This window comes from Chiloscyllium punctatum, chromosome 45 (assembly GCF_047496795.1).
Source record: "Chiloscyllium punctatum isolate Juve2018m chromosome 45, sChiPun1.3, whole genome shotgun sequence".
In the NCBI taxonomy this organism is placed as follows: domain Eukaryota; kingdom Metazoa; phylum Chordata; class Chondrichthyes; order Orectolobiformes; family Hemiscylliidae; genus Chiloscyllium; species Chiloscyllium punctatum.
The window spans coordinates 62,470,543-62,496,164 of NC_092783.1; the positions used below are offsets into that span (position 1 = coordinate 62,470,543).

The 25,622-nt window shown below is 39.7% G+C and overlaps 1 protein-coding gene across 1 annotated transcript in view; it reads right to left on the minus strand.

The window, feature by feature from the left end:
* Positions 1 to 3,667: 3,667 nt before the first annotated feature.
* The window catches only part of LOC140467499 (lysine-specific demethylase 9-like), a 69,563-nt gene continuing 47,608 nt past the window's right edge, over positions 3,668 to 25,622 (minus strand). The window contains exons 3-7 of the mRNA XM_072563917.1: positions 9,418 to 9,555; positions 7,921 to 8,063; positions 7,667 to 7,834; positions 6,764 to 6,872; positions 3,668 to 6,001 (exon numbers count right to left, since the gene is read on the minus strand). Coding sequence (XP_072420018.1) covers positions 5,645 to 6,001; positions 6,764 to 6,872; positions 7,667 to 7,834; positions 7,921 to 8,063; positions 9,418 to 9,555 — 915 coding nt within the window. The 3' untranslated portion in view covers positions 3,668 to 5,644. The remainder of the gene's footprint in view (positions 6,002 to 6,763; positions 6,873 to 7,666; positions 7,835 to 7,920; positions 8,064 to 9,417; positions 9,556 to 25,622) is intronic.

Consider the following 25,622-nt stretch of genomic DNA (forward strand, 5'->3'; position numbering starts at 1 on the left):
TTCCAAATGGGTAATGTGCAGTGAGCTTCCAGGTATAGTGACTAGAATTAAGAAAGAAATTATTTGCAGTATGTATTTATCACCATAATACCATTGAGTATCCTCAAGTATAGGATATACGTAGGTGGCTAAAGTGAAGCATAAAATATTCACTGAAAACTAGTCTTTTTAGCGAATCTGAGTTGAGTTGCCTGCACCAAAAGTGTGTTTGGGAAGCTGGTGAAACTGATAGAATATAAAGGTATGAGAGACTGTTGGACACAATAGTTGAGTCAAAATGAATGAGCCAAGTGGAGTGAATGATGCTGTCTCTTGTGATGAGTTAATCCAATTATTTTGACATCAGGTTTGACAGCAAGACAGACCTGGAAAGTCTTCCACCTACAAGTTATTGGCAGCAGCATCTTTATTATCTTACTTCACAACACAAGAGAAATGACATTCAAGTGTCTTTAGAGAGTATTAAACATTTAGGATGCACTAAGGTTGTGAAAGGTGTTATTAAAATGCAAATTATACTCTAATCCTTTAATACAAGTTGCAAGGTTTCCTTTTCATGCCCATTGAACAATGGAACTATGTGCTCCCAACCTTCAAATTTTTTCCCATCAACATAATAACTGTCACTGCCAAACAGATCAATGAAACAACAGGCCATTCAGCCTTGATTTATTCTGCTATTCAATGAAAACAACTTCAGGTCAATTCCATTTACCCACTTTTTGTCCATACACCTTGATATTCCAACCCAATAAATAGCAACTGATCTTACTGTGGGGAAACAGAGCTTCGCATTTTCACTATCTGAAAGAAAGTGCTTCTTGATTTCACTCTGATTGATTGATTCTGATAAAGATCGAATCCCTTTTCTTCTAGAATTACTCCAGAAGAGAAATAATTCTGACAGAATGGTTTTATTATTTTAAAGTATCTCAGTTACATCACGCTTAACTTTCTCAACTCAAGGGAATACAAGCCTAAATTTATGGAACTGCTTCCCCTAACGTAACCCAAATATTACACAAACTTCCTGCACAGGTTGAGTTTAACAGCTGAACTTTGCCATGTCAACGTGAAGATTGCAGGTCATACTAGTTATACTTTTCTCACAAGCTGCACTACAGCTTTGAGGACTTAGAATTTACTGGGGGATGCTGTTTCAGACCTGATTCAAATCAAGCAAATCACACTTCCCTGCCTATTTATTATTTTAGGACAGTACCTTCCTGGAACCTAATCCTCCTGATGGTATACAAAGACAAGGGGACCAAAAACAGAAGCAAAGATGGGGTTGAAAAGACAATCTTTTGAACAAATTTGAACAGACTTGTATTAAAGCACCTTCCACGGCCACCAGATGTCTCAAAGTACTTAATAAGTGAAGTACTTTTGAAGCATAATTGTAGTAATCAGGAATTGTAATTGTAGTGGAATGAAATGCACAAAAGGCCATTCATCCCATCATTCCAGAACCAACCTAATTAAGCTCTTATCCCCTATCCTAAGTGCGCAAGTTGTAGCAAGATAAGCAGGTCACGTGGTTCCTGGAGCCTTCTGTATCATTTCAATTGCCACCTCAACTCAATTTTCCCCCTCTTTCCCGATATCTTTCAACTCACTTAATGGCAAATAAAAATCTACTCAGAGCCAGAAATTATTCCTTAATTAGCATTTATCCAACTCTTTTCAAAATTACTGGAGTTGCTCCCTCCACCACCTCAGGCTGTGCATTCTGTTATCACAATAACTTGTTGTTTTAAAATAATGTCACTTTTTCTCAGCTTCCCTTTGGCTTCATTGTCAATTACCAAACATTTGTAATTCTTATTCTTGATCTTCCATTTGGTAATCTAGCTCCCAGTGATTTGAACTCATTGAGGCCCTCAGAATTTTGAGTGGAGGTTAAGTTGGATATTTTAAAATAAAAAAACCTTCTTGTTTTGAAGTGGTCAGCTCCTTAGGTAAAACGAATCACTGGCAGTGAGGATAGGATTAAATTAGTGAGAATCCAACAATGGAGAAGGACCCAGAATCTCTGTGGTTAAGAATAAGGAGCACCTCCCTGAACACACTGGCCACATGCGCACACAAGTCTAACATTGCTTTCATTACCGGTTTCAAATAAAGTTCAATATATACAAAAACATCAAAAATGTAGGAAATTTGGCAGTGGGGAGTACTAAGTGATATTATAACGGTCTATTAATTTGATTTAAGGTACTGAGGAGGAAAGGTCATTTACTCAATGTGGGCAGGGTTGGGCTAAGATGAAGAGAAGTCAAAATTCTTAAAAATCCCATGGATAGCTCTATTGTGCTCCAAATTTCCAGCACCTGGAGCTTTCCTCATACATTTGGCTCTGCTGTCAGCTAATTGATGGAGCTAGTCAAAAACTCTTATCACTATATCAAGAAACTACCAAGAAGTGAGCTAGTTTTCTTTGGTTGCAATTCCTATGCTCTGAAGCCCTGCTGAAGTGTGAGCTGGACGAGGAGATAACATTGGAGAAGGCCATTCAGCTTCCTTGAGACTGCTCATCTATTTCATTAGATCATAGTCACTCTGAATCTTAACTCTAATTTTCCTTCTTGCTGCTGTAATATGTCGAATGAAGCGTTCCAGATTTCTACTATACTTTGTCTGAAGTAGTGCTCTGGACATCACCTCTGAAATGTCCTGATTCTACATGTGGTGAACTGAGTCTCTCTTTCCACACACGATTACAGGGAGGTGAAAAAAGGCATAGCACACGATGTATTTACAGACTGCAAAGCCTGAAGAAATTCTGAACAGCACTGATGAACAATAATTCAGAAGAGAGACTGACTGAATGATGGCTGGTGGTGAGAGAGACTGCTCATCAGATATTACACCTTCTGGATATGGGTTTGATGAACTGCAGTCAGCATTTTTCACCAGCTTCCAGATTTTTACAAGTTTCAAAACAATAGCTGCTCCTTACATAATGGCAAATAAGATAGAGACCATTTTGCTCATCTTAGTTTATCTATCCTTCAAGTCCCCTAATCATGGTTTTAAAATGATTTTCTTTTAACTGTTAGATTTTAAGGAGACACTAAGAGTTGAGTGGATGACAAGGGGCAAACTTGCAGAAGGTTTAGCAGTACTAAGGTCATATGTAGTCCCAATCAGCATGCTCAAACAGAGGGCAAGAGTAAGTATGCCAACAAATCTGCATTTTTTCTCTTTTGCAGCCAAATGTAGAACCTTGGCAGAAAGTCAAATGATTGATTTCACATGGGTAAGGGCTGGGTGACAAGAGTATCAGTGATGGACTGCACCTGATACTTTGGCTCAAACATTGCGGAGGTGAAAGGAACTCAGAATAGACCAACAATGCTGGTTTAGCAGTGCAAAGCTCAGCAGCAGATGGCATCACAGGATTTGGCCAATTTGACCTGGACTCTGGCTGCAGCTAAAAGTAATTTTAAAAACATTATTCACAGTATGTGGGTATTACTAGCTAGGCTCACACTTAGAGCCCATCCCTTAGTTAATCAAACACAGAACATACAAGATACTTCTGCATGCACTTGGCTGGTGTTAAATATAAGATCAAGAATGTGGTGCTGGAAAAGCACAGCAGATCAGGCAGCATCCGAGGAGCAGGAAAATCTGACAAAAGGCTTTTGGCTGAAACGTTGATTTTCCTGCTCCTCGGATACTGCCTGACCTGCTGTGCTTTTCTGGCACCACACTCTTGACTCTAATCTCCAGCATCTGCAGTACTCACTTTTGCCTGGTGTTAAACATAAATAAAAGTTACACAGCCACCTTTAGAATTTGCCATTTTTTCCAATGTATACACTCCATACAGCTATGTCTTTGAACTCATCTTTGCTGCTTACACAAATTTCAAATGCTGAGCCAATTTATTTTAGAAAAAAGTTCTGAGACTCAGAGGGATTGGACTGAGATGTTTCAAGAATAATGGGCGGAGACCACATTAGATGCAGAAGGACTGGGAAAGTGTGGTGAAACAGGAATCGGTGCAGTGGTGCATTTTAAGATGTACAAGTGCTGGATCACACAGAGCAAGTGTTTGATTTCCTGAGATCAATGACAAGCTGCCAGTTCAGGCATGAATTGCAGATTCACTGTACACTGGATCAGATTCTGGCTGCAGCACAGATCACAGCAGAGTAACGTAGCTAGAATCAGACATTTTATAAATAGCAGAGGATGTGTTCTCCTGGTCTGGTTTTGATTGCTTAAATGGGTGGATATTCCATTACACCCCACCCCAAAATGACCACCTTGTCCTTGTTTTTAAATCTGTTCGTGCTCTGGTTAGACTGTGTTGGTACTTTGTGAGTGGGGAGGGCACCTGGCCTGTATCTGGTAGGCTCGATGCAGAGAATAATCTTTTTCTATCATCTTGCACTGCGGCTGTGCGAAAACCTGACCCTTAAAAAAAAAATCAATGCAGCGACACTCAGGAAAGATCAAGCAGGTTTACAGGGCACCTTACCCTGGAAAAAGTCTGGTAAGTGCCTTGAGATTATGGAAGGGTTTAATAGGGTGACACAGAGAGACTGTTTCCACTCATAAGACAGTCCAAAAAGAGAACACAAATAAAAGATAATCATTGACAACATACTACAGAATGAGAAAGGAGTTTTTTCAGAATGACAGGAGTGTAGCAACACTGTGCTTCAATCACTCCATGTGGCAGACAGCACTGACATTTATGGAAGGGCCTGATGCATAGTGCAGAAAGAAAGCAAGAGAAGGCAAATGAGAAAAAGACTGGAAGAGGTAATTAAGAGTGGGCAGTGTCTCATGTGGATTACATCAGGCAACTGACAACAGTTGGGAGTGCCTAGCCTTCTTCATATTTGTATTTTCAACATGTTTTATAATCCAATGGGAAGTGCACTTTGTTGGGCCAAATCCAAGATGATAATTACATGACAATAACCTTCTAGTCACAGCATCCAGCATTTTACCTTTTTGGATTTTAAAGTTTTATTTATTCTGAGAATGTGGAAGGCACTGGCAAGCCAACATTCACATTCACTGCCTGCCCGAACTGTGCACAGCTGAGCCAATTGAGAGGGTAATTGTGAATTAACCACATTGATCTGGAACGACTGGATTCACAGATATTAATGCAGGCAGACTGAGAACGGCAGGTTTAATTCCAGCAGAATAAATCGGACCTTGGTGGTTTCAACTAAAGGCAACGAGAATGTGAAATGACAGCAAATAGCATGGCTCTCTTCATTTTAAACAATTAACAGGACAATTAAAGGGGCAGGCTCCTTTACCTAAGCTGGTGATTTGTAATGCTGGTCACAATCCTGTGATTTTTTGCACCTGTTTTTCTGTGACCCACTGCAACTTCAGCACAACTATTTTTTGTTCAGCATCTCATCTAAAGGCGGAGATTAAATAGGCCCGATTCCTATCCATGAGTTGGTCAAACGTCTGTGTAAACACGACCAGCAGGCACTTGCCAACTGCTCTGAAACGTCACTGCAATTCAAGAAGCACACTTTAAGAACGGCACGATTTCTTCACCAAAATTTGAATCCCGGCCAACTTATAAAACTAAAACTTCACATCCCTGTTTAAAAAGAAAGAAAAAATATTTATTTAAAAAGTTGAATATGTACACACGTCATTGTGGAAAACCTTGCTGATCCTGGGTCTGATGACTGTGATCTTCCTGTATTATTGGCAACTTAGCCTGGACTTCAGGTTTTATTACTGTGTCATCTGAACAGCTCACATCAGTCTCTGTCTTAATCTCTTTAGAAGTGATTTCAGAGTCATTGTTTGGTTCTGCTTCTTCCTGCTGGTATTTCTTCAGGCGTATGTGCCAGGCTAAGCTGCAAACAGCAGACACAGTTTTAAACTGATGTATGACATTTCGAGGAATAAAGTATATGTCGTTGTCCGAGAGTTGGATCCTTGAATACCGGATGCCCTCTCGCCTTAATTGGTTGAGTTTTGCTTCATCCACCCATTGCACACACTGTGAAAGAAAAGGGTGATACTAACATTAGTCTATGACAAGTGACACTGACACAGAAGCAGTTGGAGTAGGCATCTTGCGATATGACTTGCTAGTTAGATTTTGTCCTAAACCCTTGAGCTTGACAATTTATTTTCATCTTGTAAGTTGCTGAAGATGCAAGGAAGGCAACAGCGAATGAGGGATTTGTGAATGGTGGGACTAACAGTTGACTTCTTTAGCCAATGGGATTTAATGACAGTTATTTCTATCCCACAAGATAGAGGAGGAAACAGAAATTGGATTAACATCAAGAAAACAGACAAAAGAAATCTAGAAGGGTCATTCGACCCAAAAGGTTAACTCTAATTTCTCTTCATAGATACTGCCAAACTTGCTGAGCTTTTCCAGCAATTTCTGATTTTGTTACTGATTTACAGTATCTACTGTTCTTTTGCGTTTAATTAAAGAAAAATTCTAATTTACTTAAAATTTCTAATGCTTTACTAGCAGTTATTTATTTTCTGAGCTGGAAGCAGAGACACACTGCAGGTACATTTATCTCATTTGAATGTACGTGCAGTCCTTAGTACCTTCCAAACTTTTCAGTGAATTAAAGCAGATGCAACTTCCTGCAAATTCAACAAAATTCAACTCACATTAAGTTGGAAGAAACAACAAAACATTCAATGAGTTGAAACCCAATGGCCAGTAATTAATACTTGAAAAATACACCCAACTGTACATGTAAAGTAATTCAACAGTCACACAAAGAGTGAATACCTGGGACACAGGTGGTTCATGTAGATCCAACTGTAATCTCTGTACAACATCTGTGAAATCCTCTGCATGGAAACAGATCACGTCTTTGGTTACTCGAAGCTGGTCACTCCTGTCAAGAAAACAACAGAAATTGAAGGTAGCGTTAAATGGGATTTTAGCACACTACTGAAGCATTTAAGAAAACTTCTATGACAAAAGGTTAGCCATTGTCAAGTTTCTTCAGTAAAACATTCGCAGAATGCTGCATTGCCACAGGAGGTAGCATTGAGGGCATACCAGGCTGTCTGAGCTGATGAGACTGATGGTGATGGGCTGAAGCGGCAGGATCGCGAGGCGATGGGCAGAGGGGGGGGCCAGGCTGACAGGGCGATGCGCAGAGAGGCCGGGCTGACAGGGCGACAGGCTGAGGGGGGCCGGGCTGACAGGGCGACAGGCTGAGGGGGGCCGGGCTGACAGGGCGACAGGCTGAGGGGGGCCGGGCTGACAGGGCGACAAGCTGAGGGGGGCCGGGCTGACAGGGCGACAGGCTGAGGGGGGCCGGGCTGACAGGGCGACAGGCTGAGGGGGTGATGGGCAGAGGGCGACTGGCCAGGCTGACAGGACGACGGTCCAAGGGGGACCGGTCTGACTGGGTGACAGGCAGAGAGGGCGATGGGCAGAGGGGCCAGGCTGACTGGGCGATGGGCTGGGCTGACTGGGTGATGAACTGTCAGGGCAATGGGTTGAGGTGCTGGGTTGACACAGTGATGGGCTGAAGGGCTGGGCTGACTGGAATAGGCTTGTCTTGGTTTGAAATAATTAGAGAGCACAAAATAGCCTGTCTGAGGGGATAGGGTTCAAATAGAGATCGGAGTTTCCTGGTGAGGCTGCATGTATATGTGCTGGGTGTTGCATTTATCTTACCATTCTCCGTACTGGACAGCCTTGAGCACACCGACTGCTGCTGTGCTCTTCCAATCGAATCCTTGGCCCACATGATCTGCATGAGCTCGTGTTCTGTCTTCAAAGAGTATTTCACGAGGCTCGCTGGCCCGAGGTAGATATTGGAGATTCTTGATTTCATTCATTGACCTGTGCAAAAACGGAAACAGTCATTGCTGTACCCTTCATGCGTTCAAAAGCCTCTTAAAATAGATAACTTTCAACTGTCTTCCTACCGCCGTCTCTTAAAGGGGGACTTGGGCATGTCTGCAGTCGGGATCATCTGTTCACCAGGCCTTACCCACATTATTGGGCCATCATCGCTCTGAGATCGGCAGTGTAGCTGAAGGCTGGACAGGGTGCCCCATGGCAGCGTCATCTGGTTAAAATGGAATAGCACATATTATTCAAAATAGTTCTGGTGTCTAATTCATATGCATTTCACAAAATCAAAGTACAGAAGGAAATCATTCAACCCTTCAGATCTCTAAAGGAGCTACCCAATTAGCCCCATCACCCTGAACTTACTCAGTAGCACTGTAACTTCAACTTTTTATATAGGAAGCTTTTACACAGGCATGGGCTTGCTGGACCACTTGGCCCCTCTCTCTGCATTAAGTACTTTATGTTTTGTACTATTTAGCCAGTTTGTTTTTGGAAGTTGCTACCCAGCCTACTTCAACCACCTTCTCAGGCAACATAGTCTTGAATGACAACAACTTACTCCTCTCTAGATTCAGAGTAACAGAATATTACACAGGAACACATGGTATTTTGATGTTTACTGAAAACGGATTGGCGTACAAAAGTGATGAATTCTTGCTGGAATTGTATAGGACTTTGGTGAAACAAGATTCTATTATCATATACCATATTCACCTCTACATTCAAGGAAGGGTGCACTTGCCTTAAGAAGGGTACAATGGATGTCCATTAGAAACATTCCTGGGATAGTTGAGTTGTCATTTAAGAAGAAACTTAAAAAAATGACCTAATCCTTTCCGGTTGTTTAAGAACGATAGGTGAGCTCACAGACAAGATTCTGAGAGGGTGGGACAGAGCAGGCACTGATAAGCTACTTCCTCAGGCTGCATAGTCTAGAACATGTGGGCACAATCTCAGGATAAGGACTCATCCATGTAGAACTGAGATAAGGAGTCATTAGTAAACCCCTCATATACTTTACAAAACATTTTAGTTTTATTTTGCTGTTATATATCAAAGTTTTCTCCTAACACCTTTCTCCCTCCTGTGTGAACCCTTCTAATTCCAACTTGAACTTCCATAAACCGTTCTGGTATTAAACTAACCTTGCTCCTGACATCTGTTGTAAGATACTTTATCTTTTCATTTCAATGTTTATTTCCTTTGTTATCTTTAGGATACTCTATTTATTCCCTTCAAGATAGGACCTGCATTGTCACTTCCCTGAAAGCCTTTCTTTAATTTGTAACTGCTTTACCATATGCAGTCCCTTTTTACACAATCAGGAATCTTTTAAATTCCCTTAAGAGGGCAGATATGGCCTGTTTAGTCTGATAATGTAGTACTGAATGAGAGCTACTATGAGAACATTAGCTTAATTACTGTCAGGAATGGGAATTGAACCTACAACACTCTGACTTGCTGCCTCAGAGGATGGTACATACAATGTTAGAATGGGAGATCATCCTATTCTGTGCTGTGATGTTCAAATCTTTCATCATTGACTAGCCCAAAGTTGGCACACTTACTTTCAAAAATGGAGAGTCTTCCAACATGTCCAGAAATTCAGGGAAGTAATCTCCAACCTCTTCATCCACTGCTCCCACCAAGCTGATCTGTCTCATTGGACCTGCTCTGTATGTGCCACAACAGTAAGTCCGTGAAACCTGTCCAGGCAGAGAGCAATTCATTTAAAAATTCCTAGAAACAGTAATTGCCCATAAGCAAAAACCAGATTGTAAAAAGGCAATCACCCAGTCAAACCAGACAAACAATTCTGCTTCAGTCATTTCTTAGAATCAAGCAGTACACAAGGCAACAGTAAAATCCATCATGCCTGCATGGATTATTCGAAAACGTAGCCAGTGCAAATGTTTACTGCTTCCAAAACCAAGAAAAATCTGTACATCTAGTGGCTTTATTAACGCCAATTGCTGTCAGGTTACAAATGGCATAAACTTATCTTGTATAACAGCTGTTAACAACATTTAATGGTTATACACAATTTTTCCACAGCTCAGGAGGGATCTCTCTGGACTCACTGAAGAAAACCAATCTGTCTTTTCTGTTGTAAACTGTGACCTTTAACTGCCCCTTGTGTCTATTACCAACCAGTGGAAGCATCCAGAGAAAGACGACTGAAGCAAGGTGCTGGCTAGTGGAAGAGTCATAAGGATCACGTCAATGATAGAGCCTGGGAACAAAGATGACTGAATTGTCCTTCCAGTTTTTCCCTTCTGTCTAGAACCCATTTTGCCATGTCTGTATATTTGTGTAAGGCAGAGTTTATAAGGGGATTAGAGTTTTAATTATAGTATTATATGCAGGTGGATTATAACTGTTTATCTGTAGCTAGAGACTAATTTCTGATAATAAATAGTGATGCTTATTCAGTACAATAAACTAGTCTTTGCTTTCTATCAATTTGGGAATGAAAGTCTGGTAATATTTTAAATCATATTTTAACTTTTGTGATTATTCTGGGAGCACTAGCTCTCTATTTTTAACTTGCTACTGCAGTGTGTTGCAACATGTGGCCACTCAAAAATATAGGAGAAAGTGAGGACTGCAGATGCTGGAGATCAGAGCTGAAAATGTGTTGCTGGAAAAGCGCAGCAGGTCAGGCAGCATCCAAGGAGCAGGAGAATCGATGTTTCAGGCATAAGCCCTTCTTCAGGAACCTGCCTGAAAAAGGGCTTATGTCCGAAACGTCGATTCTCCTGCTCCTTGGATGTTGCCTGACCTGCTGCGCTTTTCCACTCAAAAATATAGGTCAAAGATTTTATTCACTCTCACACAGCTTTTAGGATTGGAACAAATTTAGTTTCATGCTAAAGTTAATGCTAAGAACCTTACATCTTCAAATAATTTGCTTGACTTGTACTGTTACTTGCATAGTCCCCAGTGCAGTCACAAATATTCCAGGTGTGCACTGCCAATGACACTTGACGACAGAACATCACTCTAAAAGACTGAGATTTCAAATAAATCTGTTGGATTATAACCTGGTGTTGTGTGACTTCTGATATTTAAATGGCACAGTACAGAACAGAGAGGGATGTCTACAGTTCATCTGACAAATTCAATATCTAGAAAAGGACTCTATCCCATGAATCCTTTCCATCAAAACATTTTTTCTACAATTACTTAGGATACTATAAATTTAGTTCAGTCATACACATTGCCTCCATTAGAAGATCTATCAAAACGATTAGTCAATAATGCATGCAAGAAAGAAGTGCAAGCCTAGCACTTCTGCAGTACTTAATACAATCAATCGTTATTGTTACGGACGAAACAAACAGCAATATTTGGTTAGCACAGGTGCAGTTTAATGCAAAACGTACAAGTTTGGTTTTTCACAGATTCCATTGTTACACACTTTTGCACAAAATCTGCACAGATAGCTTTTTACAGAATCTGCAGGTATCAGTAACGATGTAAACTTCAGGGAATCACACACTAACCTATTATTAAAACTGGATGAAAAAGTTAGCTGCAGCGTAAACAGGTACCTGTATGTCATAGATAAGAAACCTCATTCCCCCATGATTTTCTTTTAAAGGCTCTGTAACATTAATTTTCTTTTCACTATACCTGTACTGGTTTTCAATGTTTCTGCCTTAACCTCATACATGTTTTATTTCTCTTCCTGTACTGTGATTTAAGTGTCAATTTTAGTGGTGAATTTTAAACTTCCAGCTTTGCAGTCTGTACATCCCAGTAAGGATTCTCCCAGTTTATTTGTTGCTTTCTCAGACATTAAAAGGTCCTGAGTAGAGGGTGTCGCATTAGATCAGGCATCCCATTATTTGAAATTTTCCTTGACATGCTTGCAAAAAGAGGTGAAAGCTGATCATTCACCTTTTCAAAACAAACCTTTGTGACTGATTGGAGGATGCAGTGAAGTTTCACATCACAAATTACTACATCTGAAGGACAAATAATTTGCTCTGCTGTACTCAATCTCTCCACTGGCTGGTGCTATAGTCACAGTCAGATTATTTCCAAGGCCATGGAAGTGTCTCTTTCTTTAAAGATTCTCTGAACTCCCTAAAAGCACCAGGTAAAATACAGAAATACCCCAATGAAAAGTGATTTGATTTATTGAGAGCAACTCACCATCTGACATCCAACAGTAATGTTCACTCTACACAAGTTGCAAGTCAGAAGTATGGTAGCTTACTCTTTAATACTTTTAAAGTTTGTTGTGCATCTTTAAAAACACTCAAAGCTTTGGGACTGTCACAAAGCTGGTCCCTTTCTCAAGGATACTTGTCCTTGATCTTTTTCACTTACCGAACTAATTGCAAAGTTATGGCCTGGGTTGCCTGTTTTGAGTGGTCTGGCCTAGTCGAGAACAGGGACAAAGTGGCCCACATTATGTGTATCTTGTCTTCAATTTTAATCCAATCTCTCTTTTACATTAATTCATAGTAACAGCAGTGCATACCATATACAAACACACTGCAGCAACTCATCAAATCTCTTACTGACTTCTTCATCACTGGGTCAAACTCTTAAGAACTTGCTCCCTGGCAGCCTGTGGGTATTGCTAGCTTAAGATGCTCAATGTCTGTATTTACTGGCCCCTCAAGATTTTTTGTTATTCATTCTCAGAATGTGGGTAGTGCTGGCTAGGCCAGCATTTACTACCCATTGTTAATTGCCCAAAGAGCAGTTAGGAATTAACACCATAACTATGGGTCTGGAATTACAGTAGACCAAACCAGGTAAGGATAGCAGTTTCCTTCCCTAATAAACATTAGTGAACCAGATCAGTTTTTCTGATAGTGAACAATGGTTTGATCGCCATTGTTAGACTCTTAATTCCAGATTTTTATTGATTTCAAATTCGACCATTTGCCATGGTGAGATTTCCACCCAGATCCCCAGAACATTCCCTGGGTTGCTGGATTATTAGTCAAGCAATAATACACTAGGTCCATACTCTCCCAATGCATCAGTACTGCCTGAGAGTTCTGAGAGGTATGTAAGTTGACTGAAAGTCGGGATTCTCAGAATGCACCAGTATTTACTCAGTGCCCCCTGAAGCAGGCCAGTTTATTCAGCACCTTGTTAGTGTTGAATTTAGGTCAGTGAACGCTAACTGGTATTCAAAAACAACACATCAGGATTAACTGCTCTGATTTTCTCTCAGTCAGATTGTCATGTCAGTTAATATTACCATGAAGATCAAGTCTCACTTATAGCTTGGAGCTCTCAAATTTAGTCATAAATGGTACCATAAGACCATAAAAATTAGAAACAGGAATAGGCCATTTAACCCTTGAGCCTTCAATGGGATCACGGTTGATGCAACATTCTTCATGACCAATTTCCTCTTCTAACTCTTGATTCCCCTACTGATGAAAAATCTATCACACAAATCAATGGTGCAGTATCTGGACTGGCATTCTCTGTTAGGTTAATATTAAATATCGCACCTTCCTAAACTGGCATCAGTTCACGATGCTCAGCCACTGAGTTGGCGATGGACCAATCTCTCTCACACACAAAAATAATTAATAAACAACCTCTCATGATGCAGGAAGCTCAGTCAGACACTTCCTATCAGTATGCCACCAATAAGCTGTATCCGGTATTACAAATGATTGATGCGAAGCTGCCTGATAGCAGATCTAGTCATCAATCCCAGACATTATCAGAAGAATGTGTTCACCTATCACCTCTGTGGCTGCTCAGGTAACATCTTAATTTTAAAATTCTCATGTTCAATCTGTCAATGGCTTCTCAATAACTCTAAAGTTGCTTCCAGTACACTAACCCATTGAAATTCTTGCATTTCTTAAATTCTGGCCCCTTGTGCATCCCTAATTTTATCATCCCTCTGAGATGTTTGTGCATTCAACTCCTTAGACCCCAAATCTCTGGAATTACCTCCCTAAATCTCTCTGTAAAAATACAGGTTGCTTTTGTAAAACGTTTGAACACACTAACAGTGCAGATTGACATTAACAGTCTTCCTCAGAGAAGTCACAATACAATTTAATAATAAGGATCGTTAATGAAATTAGGTTCCTTTCACACAAGAACAAGAACAGAGCTTCATCTGATGTCCCAGTCAATATTTATCTAGCCACTACAAGCACATTATCTGATCATGAATCTCACAGCTATTTACTGAGTCTTTCTGACTGCCTCATCTTTTGACTCCTGTCACTGATCCTGCTCTGGATAATCCTGGATACTGTTTGTTTGGAAAATAAAAAGGTTCTTCTAACATGACAGTGGGTGCAGGAAACATGATCTTGTCAGAACACTACATCACTGTTCCCTCCAATCTTGCTGGCCCTCCCACTAAACATCATGAAGGTATAATTTAGGCAGGAATGAGAGTGTGGGAAGTAGAGATCAGGCACTCCTGAGAAGGAAGGTGGACAGTGTATCTATAGCCATGTGCTCCAATTTATCATAGGTAAATACAAAAGGAAAGGTTTTAGCACTACTCACTGAATGATAGCTAGAAATATCATCAAATAAACCCATATGATCACTGCAGGGCCATAGAAACGAGGCTATTTAGTCCCCTGATCAACCCCCTTAACTGATCCTTTGAATTAATGAGTCAGAGGGAAAGGGTTCAATTTTGGAGCCAATAAAACTTTAGAGATCAATCTCAGAAATGAAAGTAAAAGTTGCATTAAGACAGTTTTCTTGCGCAGCATAGAAACATTCCAGATTACTTCATGCACAATGAATTACTTATGAATTGCAGTCAATTTATGTTCAGCAAGTTCCTGCAAACAATGGAAAAAGCAGTAAATCTGTTTTCTAATATTCGGCAAGGGTTTTACGTTAGACAGAATGCCTGGAGAGAATTCCACTGAATGTGCCTCAAGCAGACGGATATTCAAAGGCTTCTTGAATCGACAGACTGGTTTACACTCCCAGAACTGAATGTTTGAGATACAAAACATTGCTGAAAGCAGATCGCAGTTATGAAATGTTGAAGTGCTGTAGAGAAGGATTAGCTAAACTGCAGAGGAAATAAGAACACAGCAAGTCAGAACAAATCCCCTAGTATTATTGGGATGATTAAAAATAGATGGGAAGCTGCCAGCTGTAAAACATGTCATGGTACGGTTAAAGTCCACCAGCCAGCTGGCCCAGGTGCAGTAGTTTACAGTGAATTCCTTGGTAATAAGTCACTCATTTACCTAAAACCAGAAGCAGCAGGAGATCCAAGCATTTAATTGAGGAGAGATTGCATAAACGAGATGATTTGACAGAGGAGGAGTAAAAGTTTGAATAGAATCAAACAGGGTAGATCAAGAATGATTTTCTGCTGGTGGGGGACATAACCTTCAAATCAAAGCAGGCTTTTTTGGGTGAAGTTAGGAAACATTTCTTCACACAAAGGATGGTAGATTGTGAAACTCATTCTCATAAATGCAGTAGCTGCTAGTTCAATTATTTAAAATTGAGATTAAGATACCAGGGCAAAGGGAGAAAAAGACATAAGACAAGGCAAGTGAATAATGTTCAGATACAGTGGAGCCACGACCTCACTGAATGGCTTGAGGGGTTGAATGGTCTTGTTTAGTTCCTATATTCATCAAAATGTTGCATTGACCAGCACGGCTTAAAATGACTTGCATTAAGGAATCATCAGATACAAAATTCTCTGTGCTATCTGAAAATATAAAGGAAACCGGGTCAGTACTTGAAGGAGTGGAGATTGAGGCTATTAATTTTGTAGGATCGGTGAGCTAAGCTAAATCTTTTCTAGTGCTGTCACTGATTAGTGTGGGACAACCTTCAGGTCAAGTGTGCTTTCAGATGAAAATAACAGCTCCCATGGCATTTATATGATGAGAGACAATATTTATCCTTCAACCAATATCACTTAAGCAGATCGGCTGCTTGTTTATCTCACTGTGGTTTGTGGAATCTTGTAAACAGGAGTAGGAGATGTAGACCATTAGGCTCTTTGAGCCTGTTCTGTCATTCAATAAAATCATGGCTAATCTGTTTGCATTTTTAATTCCATGTTCTCATCCACCCCTGACATCCTTTGATTCACCTACCAAATAAAAATTCTACCTCTGCTCTAAAAACAGTGAACCTCAGCACTACATCCTTCTAAGGCAGAGTTCAAAAGTCTCACAATCGTCAGAAAAAGTCTAGTTACTATCCCAAAAGGGCAAACTCTAATTTTCAAACAGCATCTCCTAGTTCTGGTTCCAAAACAAAATCACCTTTTCCACCTTATCAAGGCAATTCACAAACTTACATACATCAATCAAGTCTCTCTTCACTTTTCTAAACACCAGAGAAAACGAATCCAGTCTATTCAACCTTTCCTTGTGATACAAACTGCTCATTCTAGACAACAATCCAGCAAACTTTCACCGTATTGCATTCAGCACACTAACATCCTTCCTTAAACAGAACAACCAGATAAGACTATTTTTCAAAATGAACCAGCTGAGTTTCTCCAACAGTTTTTGTTTTTATTTCTGCTTTCCAGCTTCCACGGTATTTTCCTTTTATTCTTATTTTTATGTTCAATTCCTGCCTTAACAAAGGTCAGCATTTCATTATTCTTAATTACCTGTTGTACCTTCATACTAATTTTTTGTGACTCATGCACTAGAAACAGAGTTGGCTGTGCATCTTGGAATCCTCAGTTTTCAGTTTACATAATACTTAGTATCTTCATTCTGCTAAAGTGACATTATACTCCACATGCAAGATATTTTTCCACCCACTCAAACTATATTGGTCTGCAACCTTCTTGCTTCCTCTTCACAATATACTTTCCTATATACCTTGGCATCAATCTGCTAATTTTGCTACCATGCTTTGCCCCCTTTCACCAAGTCACTGATACAAATTGTAAAAATCTGAGGGTCCACCACAACACATGCAGGACCCCACATATCACATGCTGTCAATCAGAAAAAGACCCATTTTTGCACACTTTATTTTCCGTTAGACTAGCCAGGAATGAGCCAGCAATATTCTAGTACTTATCTATGATAGTAATGTTACCCACAATACCATGCACATCTACTTTGAACAATAACTTCTAATGTAGAACCTTTTCAAATGCCTTCTGGAAATCCAAATACAGAATGTCAATGGCTCCCCCTTATCCACAGCATATGCCAATCCTTTAAAGAACTCCAATAGATTGGCAAAACAATTTCCTTTTCACAAAATGATACTAATTTTTTCTGATTACCATGAATGTTTTAAAGTGCCCAGATATAAACTCCTTAATGATTAATTTAACGCTTTCCTGACGGATAGCAAGCTAACCAGCCTGTAACTTCCTGTTTTCTGCCTTCTTCCTTTCTTGAACAGTGCAATTATATTTACTTGTTTTAAATTTGATGGAAGCCAGACTCCAGACTCTAGGGAATTTTGGAAAATTAACACCAACCCATCAACTAATTCAGGGTCCACCCTGCTTTAAGACCCCAGGAAGAGCCATCAGTTTTTTTGCCATTCTTTATTTTTTAACTACAGGTAATCTGCTTGCCACTCATCTTTGCACAATTATATGCTTTCCCCAACTTCTTTAGTTAACCACAAATAGTGGGTCCTTCTCTTGGAACCTTTTTGGAATATACTTATTTTGACTATTCTGAAACATCCCCTAACTTTCTGACCCTGCGTCTCTGTAACTGATCTCCTAGTCCACCATGATGCAGCGCACTTCAGTCTGCTCAGCTTTCTTGATCTCATGGTTGCCTTTGAGTTTCCAATGCTTATCTTGGACCTACTCCTCTCTCTTTCAAACTTGATGCAACATTCAATCATATTATGGTTGCCGTTACCTTGAAAATAAATGCCTTTACTCTTTACTCATTATTCAATACAGATAGTTCTCCTGTAACATCATAGCTGCGCTCCAGTGACACCTCACCTAACAGAAAATTTCTTAATAGAAATAATGGGGTCCTTGGGAAAAGTGGGGCTAGGGGCACAGCATCAAAAATGATCACTCACGATCGCTCAAAAATCACCAAACCTCAAACACAAGGTACAGTACAACCTGAATGAAGGTTGAAATCATATTCATTAATGAAACAAAAGTAAATTTAACACAGCACATTTTAAAAAGATGTAAGAAAGCTGCTCTCTGTCAGTACCTCACAGAAAGCTGCTCTGTCGGCGGCTGACATTGGCACATGTGCAGAATGAAGCAGTGAACCGTTCGCCACTGGAATCATGCTATTACGAACAGAAAGAAGTGTTCTTGAAAATACCATTCCCTAATTCTTCAGTGGAGTTATAGCCAACTTGCGCTGCCAAAACATGCTTTACTCCAGAACTACCTGTACCAAGTCTAATACAAACTGTTCTCTGATTGTCTTTTTGTTTTGTAACAACTAGCCTTGATTGTGCATTCTTCGATTTTTTTCTCTCTGTTCCTTCTCGACATTCTCTGACCTTCATTCCCATATTATTATTCTGCTCTCTGTCTTGACTCTACTCTGATTTACTTCATTGACCCAAGTATGATCGCTCTTCTCTACTGCTTTACTAAATTGGCTGACATCTTTTCCAGAAGTACCTAAACATCAAAGATACATCCTTAGTGTAAAGTGCTTTTGGATGCTCCGAAAACGTTCAGCATGTTGTCAACATAGGTTATGGAAATTGACAAGGAAAGAAATAAGCTGTGTTTCAGAGGGGAGCACTCTCACTGTGGTCAGCAAATTGTGGATATGAGCCCCACATCAGATACTTGAGCGTAAAACCCAACTAAATTTGTTCCATGCCATACTGGGGGAATGCTTCATTGTCTGAATAACCACTTTTCAGATTATATAATAATTCTGTGTGCTTTCTCAGGAGTACATAAAACTTTCATGGTGTTCTTTAAATAGCACAGAGCTTTCCCTGCCATCCCTCAACCTATATCACTGAAGCAGTTTAACTGGTCACTTATCTGAAAGCAGCTGCTACCTACTATTTGTATGAGACTTTAAAAGTAATTCAGTGACAAAAATAACATTGGAATAAAGAACATGAAAGTCACTGTTTCCTTAAAGTCGCTATGTAAATCCTAAAAAGAACATTCCATGTCCAAAAAAAATTTTATATTTCTCCCACCCTCCCCATTTATTCAGTGACAACCTTCAATACCTTTGTGTATTATAACTGCACAGTAGCTATATTAATGGACCTGTAATCTAAAGGGCTGGACTAACAATACTGAGCCACAAGTTTTAAATTTTATCACTGAAGCTGCAGAATTTAAATTTAATAAATTACATCAATCTAGAATGAAATCCTGGTCTCTGATGTTGTCCATGAAACCACCAGACTATTTTAAAAATCCATCAGGTTCACAAATGTCCTTTAAGGAATGAAATCCGCTGACCCCACCTAATCTGGTTTACACAATTTCAATTCACAACAATGTGACTGACTGATAACCGTGATTCGTAAATGGGCTAGGAATGCCACTTATGCACCAAGAAGATAGCAATTCACAACCACCTTCTCAAAGGCAATTAGGGGATAGGCTATAAATGCTACCTGAGAGTTATCACCCAAAATCCTGAGAATAAAGTATGTAAGACTTTATTTACTGATCACTGCAAAGACTGGGCGAACATAACATGAAACGGAATTCTTTGGACATTTTATTCAAAATAATCTACCAATTACTTTGACCTAGACATGCTGATGGATTTAAACAGACTGCAGGTCTGTCAAACAAAAAAAAATCAAAAATAAACTGTATTGGCACAAGATTGCAGAATGCTTTAAGCACAGTAATTTCCCTTGCTCGTTACAGTCACCAATTTAAGGCTTTTTAAAAAAAAGAGAAAGAAATTGGAATCACAGAAAACAACTTTCACCACAAAATTCTGGAATCTCACGCAACAAAAAATGGAATTTGGCTCAGCCAGTGTGGCTCCACTCAGCTCTGCAAGCAAAAATGTGATACTGTAGTGCATGCTTTCAGAACGCCATTACAAGTTGGACAGGATGCTTGAGATGAACCTTTCACTCACCCTTTCTTTGGAACGGAGCCTTTCAGTTGAGGAATGTTTATAATAGACACACTGGAAAACAGGAAACAGGTTTAAGACGGCAGGGAAACCGCTTTCCCTATGGTGCTGCTACTCAAAGTTTATAAACCAGTCTTGAGAGAGAATGCTGCAGATGTGCATATATAGCCCTGAGCATGTCAAGGGGATGAAAGCTAACTGACACACCCGAGTTCTCATATTCAACAGTCCTCTTTTCCCTGTGGTCACCCTCGACGAGGTGGATGTTTCCACATATGTCAGATCAAAAAGAGAAACTCTGCTGTAAGCTGACAATTGCATTGAGCCCTTGAGACACTGTACTACAATTAGAGATACAGAAGTTGGCCATTCAGCCCTGCGTCTGCCTTTCAATTAGTTTGTTTGTTGATACACACTTCAAATCCACGTACTTGTTTGTGCTCCACATTCCATACTTAACAAAAACCTGTCAATCTCAGGGACCAGTACCAAAACCCAGAGCCTTTTGAGGACAGAGTTCCAGATGTCTGCCTGTGTGTGTGTGTGTGAAAAACATCTTTAGATTACAATTACAATGAGAAGTGATTTCTCCAAGCCACTTTTTGAAGTCAGTGTGTTGAATGCTCTTGAAGTTACAGCTATAACACAGAGGAATATACAGTGATTTGGCGAACAGAAGATTTGGGGCTACTTAGCTTAATGATACCCAGGCTTCGGCAGCAAAGTTCTTATATTTGATGATAATAAATAGCAGAGACTTTCAAATCTTTCAATTCACCATGAAGTTTACATGAACTCATCAACTGTCGGCATTTTGTCTTGAACTGGTTTTGACTAACTGCTTTCAGAGAAAATATTAAAACTGGTGTCCTCCAAAAACACAGGTGAAGCAAGGAAGATTTAAAGTCTTGAAAAAGGATAATAAACTTGAAGAATTAGGTCATGTAGGACTTAAAGCTAAAAGGCTGCATTTGTGGCCAATGTCACAGCTAGCTGAAAGACTGCATGTAAGCACAATATCCGTGTTTCCTTTAAACTCAATCTTTGTACAGCTTTGCAGATGTATTACTGAGAGACCAGCATTCTGATTGATCAGCATATAATCCATTAATTAAGATTTATCAAAATTGGATAGATTTTTGAACTTTCAACACAAGCAGCATTCAACATTGCAGGGTATAGCACAAACTGCCTAACCTCATACACAGATAGCTAAACATTTGCCTGTTTTTGGTCTAATCGCCCCTCTTTCGTAATTTAGAGGCAAAACAATTACACATATGCTTATTTGAAGAGATTTACTTCCTAACCAATGAGAGAATCATGCAATGTGTGCATCACGAGCTGTGTTTGAACAATGGAGTGATGTGACATCGGATACCACTGTGCATGTGGAAGTGGATCACAGCAGCCATTACTAATAGCACCACCTTAACTGTGCATTGGCATCAAACACTCCAAAATCTAAAAGTAAAGTAGGAAGAAGGCGGACAGGGAATGGGGAAAGGACAATGCATTTATTACATTTTCAGTTAAATGGTTTGTATTGCAGAGCAATTTTCAGGATGTCCAAAAGTAATTACAGATAACAAAGAACTTTTTGAAGTTCCTGTTGAATGCAGGAACCATGACAATCAAATTCCACCCAACCTCCTACAAACAATAATGTGATTCTGGCCAGGTAGTCTATTTTAGGTATTAGAGATCCTGGATTAGTGGTGCTGGAAGAGCACAGCAGTTCAGGCAGCATCCAAGGAGCTTCGAAATCGACGTTTCGGGCAAAAGCCCTGATGAAGGGCTTTTGCCCGAAACGTCGATTTCGAAGCTATTTGGATGCTGCCTGAACTGCTGTGCTCTTCCAGCACCACTAATCCAGAATCTGGTTTCCAGTATCTGCAGTCATTGTTTTTACCTCTGTTTTAGGTATTAGTTGAGAGATAAATACTGGTCAGGAGGACCAAGGAGTAACTTCATGCCTAGGAAGGTAAGAGAAGAGGGCAACGGAGCCCCACAAATCTGCTCTGACTTTTTAGATCAATGCTGATTATTTATCATGTTGTCATATGTCCACACTATCTCTATATCCCTTGATGTAATTCGTAACTAGACATCTATCAATTTCTATATTGCACTTAATAATTTGAGTTTCCGCCACGTCCTGGGGTAAAGAATCCCAAAGATTCACTATCCTTTGAAGTAAGAAGCTCTCCCTCATCTCAGACCTAAATGGCTCATCTTTTATTCTGAGATTGTTCCCATAGTTCTAGAACTACAGCCAGACAAAATATTGCTTCGGCAATCCATCCTGTCTAGTTCTTTAAAATAAAATTAAGCTCCTATGAGGCCACCTCACATATTTCAAAACTCCTCTTCAAGTACTGCCTTCAGGATATTTTACGACTATCTTACTATGTAGGTGGACAGCTTAGTCTAATGTTCCATCTGAAAAACGACACCTCCATAGTGCAGCACTTGCTCAATCCTGATTCTAAAAGAGCCAGACAGGATTATATGCTCAAATTATATGACAGGGATTTAAAATCACAACCTTTTGACTGGGAGCAAATAGTTTGCTAGCCCAGAATCAAGATTTCTGCACTACAAACACACAGCATTGTAAACCTGGCCAATTTTAAAAGAACATGTACCTTACACAAGCCTTCTGAAATCTGGAATGTTATTCTTGGTATGACACACACATTAAACGGTTCAAGAAGTTCTGTTAGTAACACTCAGCTATTTAAACAAACACAGTACCAGCTGTAAGCCCCTTAACACCTTCAGGGAAAATCCAACCAGACTTTAACAGGGCTGAGAAAAGCTCAGTATGTCTGTGCACAATTAAGAAACTCAATCACTGATGTAACCATTTTAAAGAGGAACTCAGAGGATGCAGAAAGTGAAGGGGTCAGACTAAATATTGAGCTGTAAATGAAAGTGACAATGTCTCTTGAGCAGCATACAAAACAGAATATGCCCAAGGCTTTCCAAAAGGAACTAATTATCTGATGAGGAAAAGATAGTTCAATGTTCATGAAATTAGTTCCCACAGAATAAATAATATCCGTAATATTCTCCACAATATAGGAAGCCGACAAGATAGCAAAGAACACAACTGACCAGCAACCACAAGCTCAAGGTATCCCAAGTGCCTCAAAGAAAATAAAGTAAAATAGAAGCAAGTCAAGATAAATACAGGAGAAAATCATTCACTCATTGTGCCTAGATCCATTCTTTGGTAAATGATTCATATCTCCCATTCCCCATGCCTTTCGATTATTTTCTTCAAGGATTTATTTAATTCCATTTTGGAACATTTCCCTTTATTTACCCTTTCAAAACATTGCAAGATTTGGAGTAAAAGTGGTTAATGAGGGCAGTGATGTTGAGGTAATGAACATGGATGTTGAAATGGGATGACATTGTCTCACAAGAGATTTAGGAGAAATGTTTCAGTTCATGGAATAAAAGGGACAATAGCAGAATGGATATGAAATTAGTTGAGTGACAGGAAATAGATGCAAGTGGTTGATGGAGGTTTTTTGACCTGGAAGGTGGTTTGTGGAGGAGTTCGCCAGGAGTTATTTCTTCTTTTCTCAATGACCTAAATCTTGGTGTACAGGGTATAGTTGCAAGGTTTGGATATGATACAAAAGTTGCAAGTATTGAAAACCATGTCAACAAGCAGTGATACGCACATTGACAGAATGATCAGGTATGAAGTTGGAGAAGTTAAATGGAGAGAAATATGGCGATTTATTTTGGTAACCAGAACACGGAGATAAAATAAACAATAAAGGGTATAAGTCTGAATGGGCTGCAGGTACAGAGGGACCCAAATGTAATTGTGCACAGGTTATTACAGGTGGCAGGATAGGGTGACAGCATGGTTAATGAAGCTTATTGTACCCAAAGCTTTACTAATAGAGACACGAAGGATACAAATAGACGAGAGAGCATGGAAAAGATTCTAAAGAATGGTTCAATGGGCAGGGAACTTCAGTTATGAAAACCGGAGATTCTTGGACTTTTCTTGAAGACTGGTGCAGGCATTCAAAATTGAGTGGTCTGGTCAGAACAGATAGGGAAAAACTGTCCCTACTCATGAAAGGAATTAAATGAGAGGACACAGATTTCAAGTAATTTGCAAAATCAAGAATTATGAGAAAAACCCTTTCACGCAGGGAGTGGTTAAGATCTGGGATGCATTAAGTGGTGAAGGGAGGTGCACTTGAGGTATTCAAAAGGGAGTTAGCCATGTGAAAAGTAACAATGTGCAGTTATGGGAAGAAGACAGGAGAGTGATACCAAGTAAAATGGTTATTCAAAGAGTTAGTGCAGATGCAAAAAATGATTATTTCTGATTTGTGACAACTCAGTATGATTCTGAACAACTACCAATTTTTTTGACCTTATCTGTGCAGAGAACAATCTCATTTTCTCCACATAACTGAAGTTCCTCAGTCTGACATCATTCTAATAAACCTCCTCCACATTCTCTCACAAGACCTTGGCATCTTTCCCAAAATGTGATGCCCAGACTTAAACATCATATACACATGAACCACACTAACCTCAATTACCCTCTCCATTATTTCAAAGGCATTAAGTTAATCAGACACATGTAATGGGGAACAACTGCAGTTAATTTATCACAAGTCCCACAAACAGCAACGAAGAAAGTGATTGGGTAGTCTATTTCTTTTCGGCACAATGGTTTGGTGACAAATATCAGCCAGGGCTTCAGGTGAACTCACTTCTTCCAGTAAATGACATCTGAAGCCTACCAGACACAACAGCCAGTACCTTAACACAAAACAAAAATCAGCACTCACTCAGTAATTCACTGAAGTCTCAGCCTAGGTTCTAGATTATGTGCTTCAGCACATAGAATAGTGTTTGAACTCAACCCAAAAGTGTTTCTCACAAGCCAATGTTGACACCCAAATTCTATAAGCTTTCGGCAGACTACAGAAGAACGGTATTTACACGTCACTTATGTTTACCCCAGTAAATCTGGTTTTGGGTAATTGTCACACTGTGTGAACACTGTTCGATGGTACACCTTCACCATTTTCCTACACTGAGTCAATGTAAATTAATATCGTTATAAAACAGCCTTTAAAGAGTCACTTCAGACACTGCACACACTCAAACTCTAAGTTATCAAGGTAAATTAAACACAATGATAGCCTCAAGTGTTCTATTTTTAATCGCAATTTAGGGGAACCCAGTCTCAAATCTACATCAAAAACATTTCCAAGTGAGACAGAACATTCCCAAGAGAGACAGAGAAATATTTTAAATAAAATTGGAATAGAATCTGCAGGCAGGATTTGAAAAAAACTGTATAAAAGACAAAGCAGGAAACTAAATAACAATGCACATTGTAGTCTTGTATGGTGTCAAAAGCACAGATAGATTAGTGTTTTTAGGAGTCAGACTTCAGACAATGTCACAGCATATTTACTTTATAGTTAAATGCTCAAGGGCAGAGGCACCTCTATCAGCTGCCTCTAGTTGTACAAACGCTCTTATTGAATAAGCAACACTAAACATTGGTGGGGGGAGGGGGAAAATGTGTGTGTGTTCCGATCACTGGTCCCACAGGTTCCAACTCTGGATATCAAGAGAGGTTTCCTAAAAAGCTACAGATATCTGACTCTCTTAGACCAACTGTAAAAACAGAAACAGTTAGCATGATACAACGGCTATCCTGAAGCAGGGTCAATGAA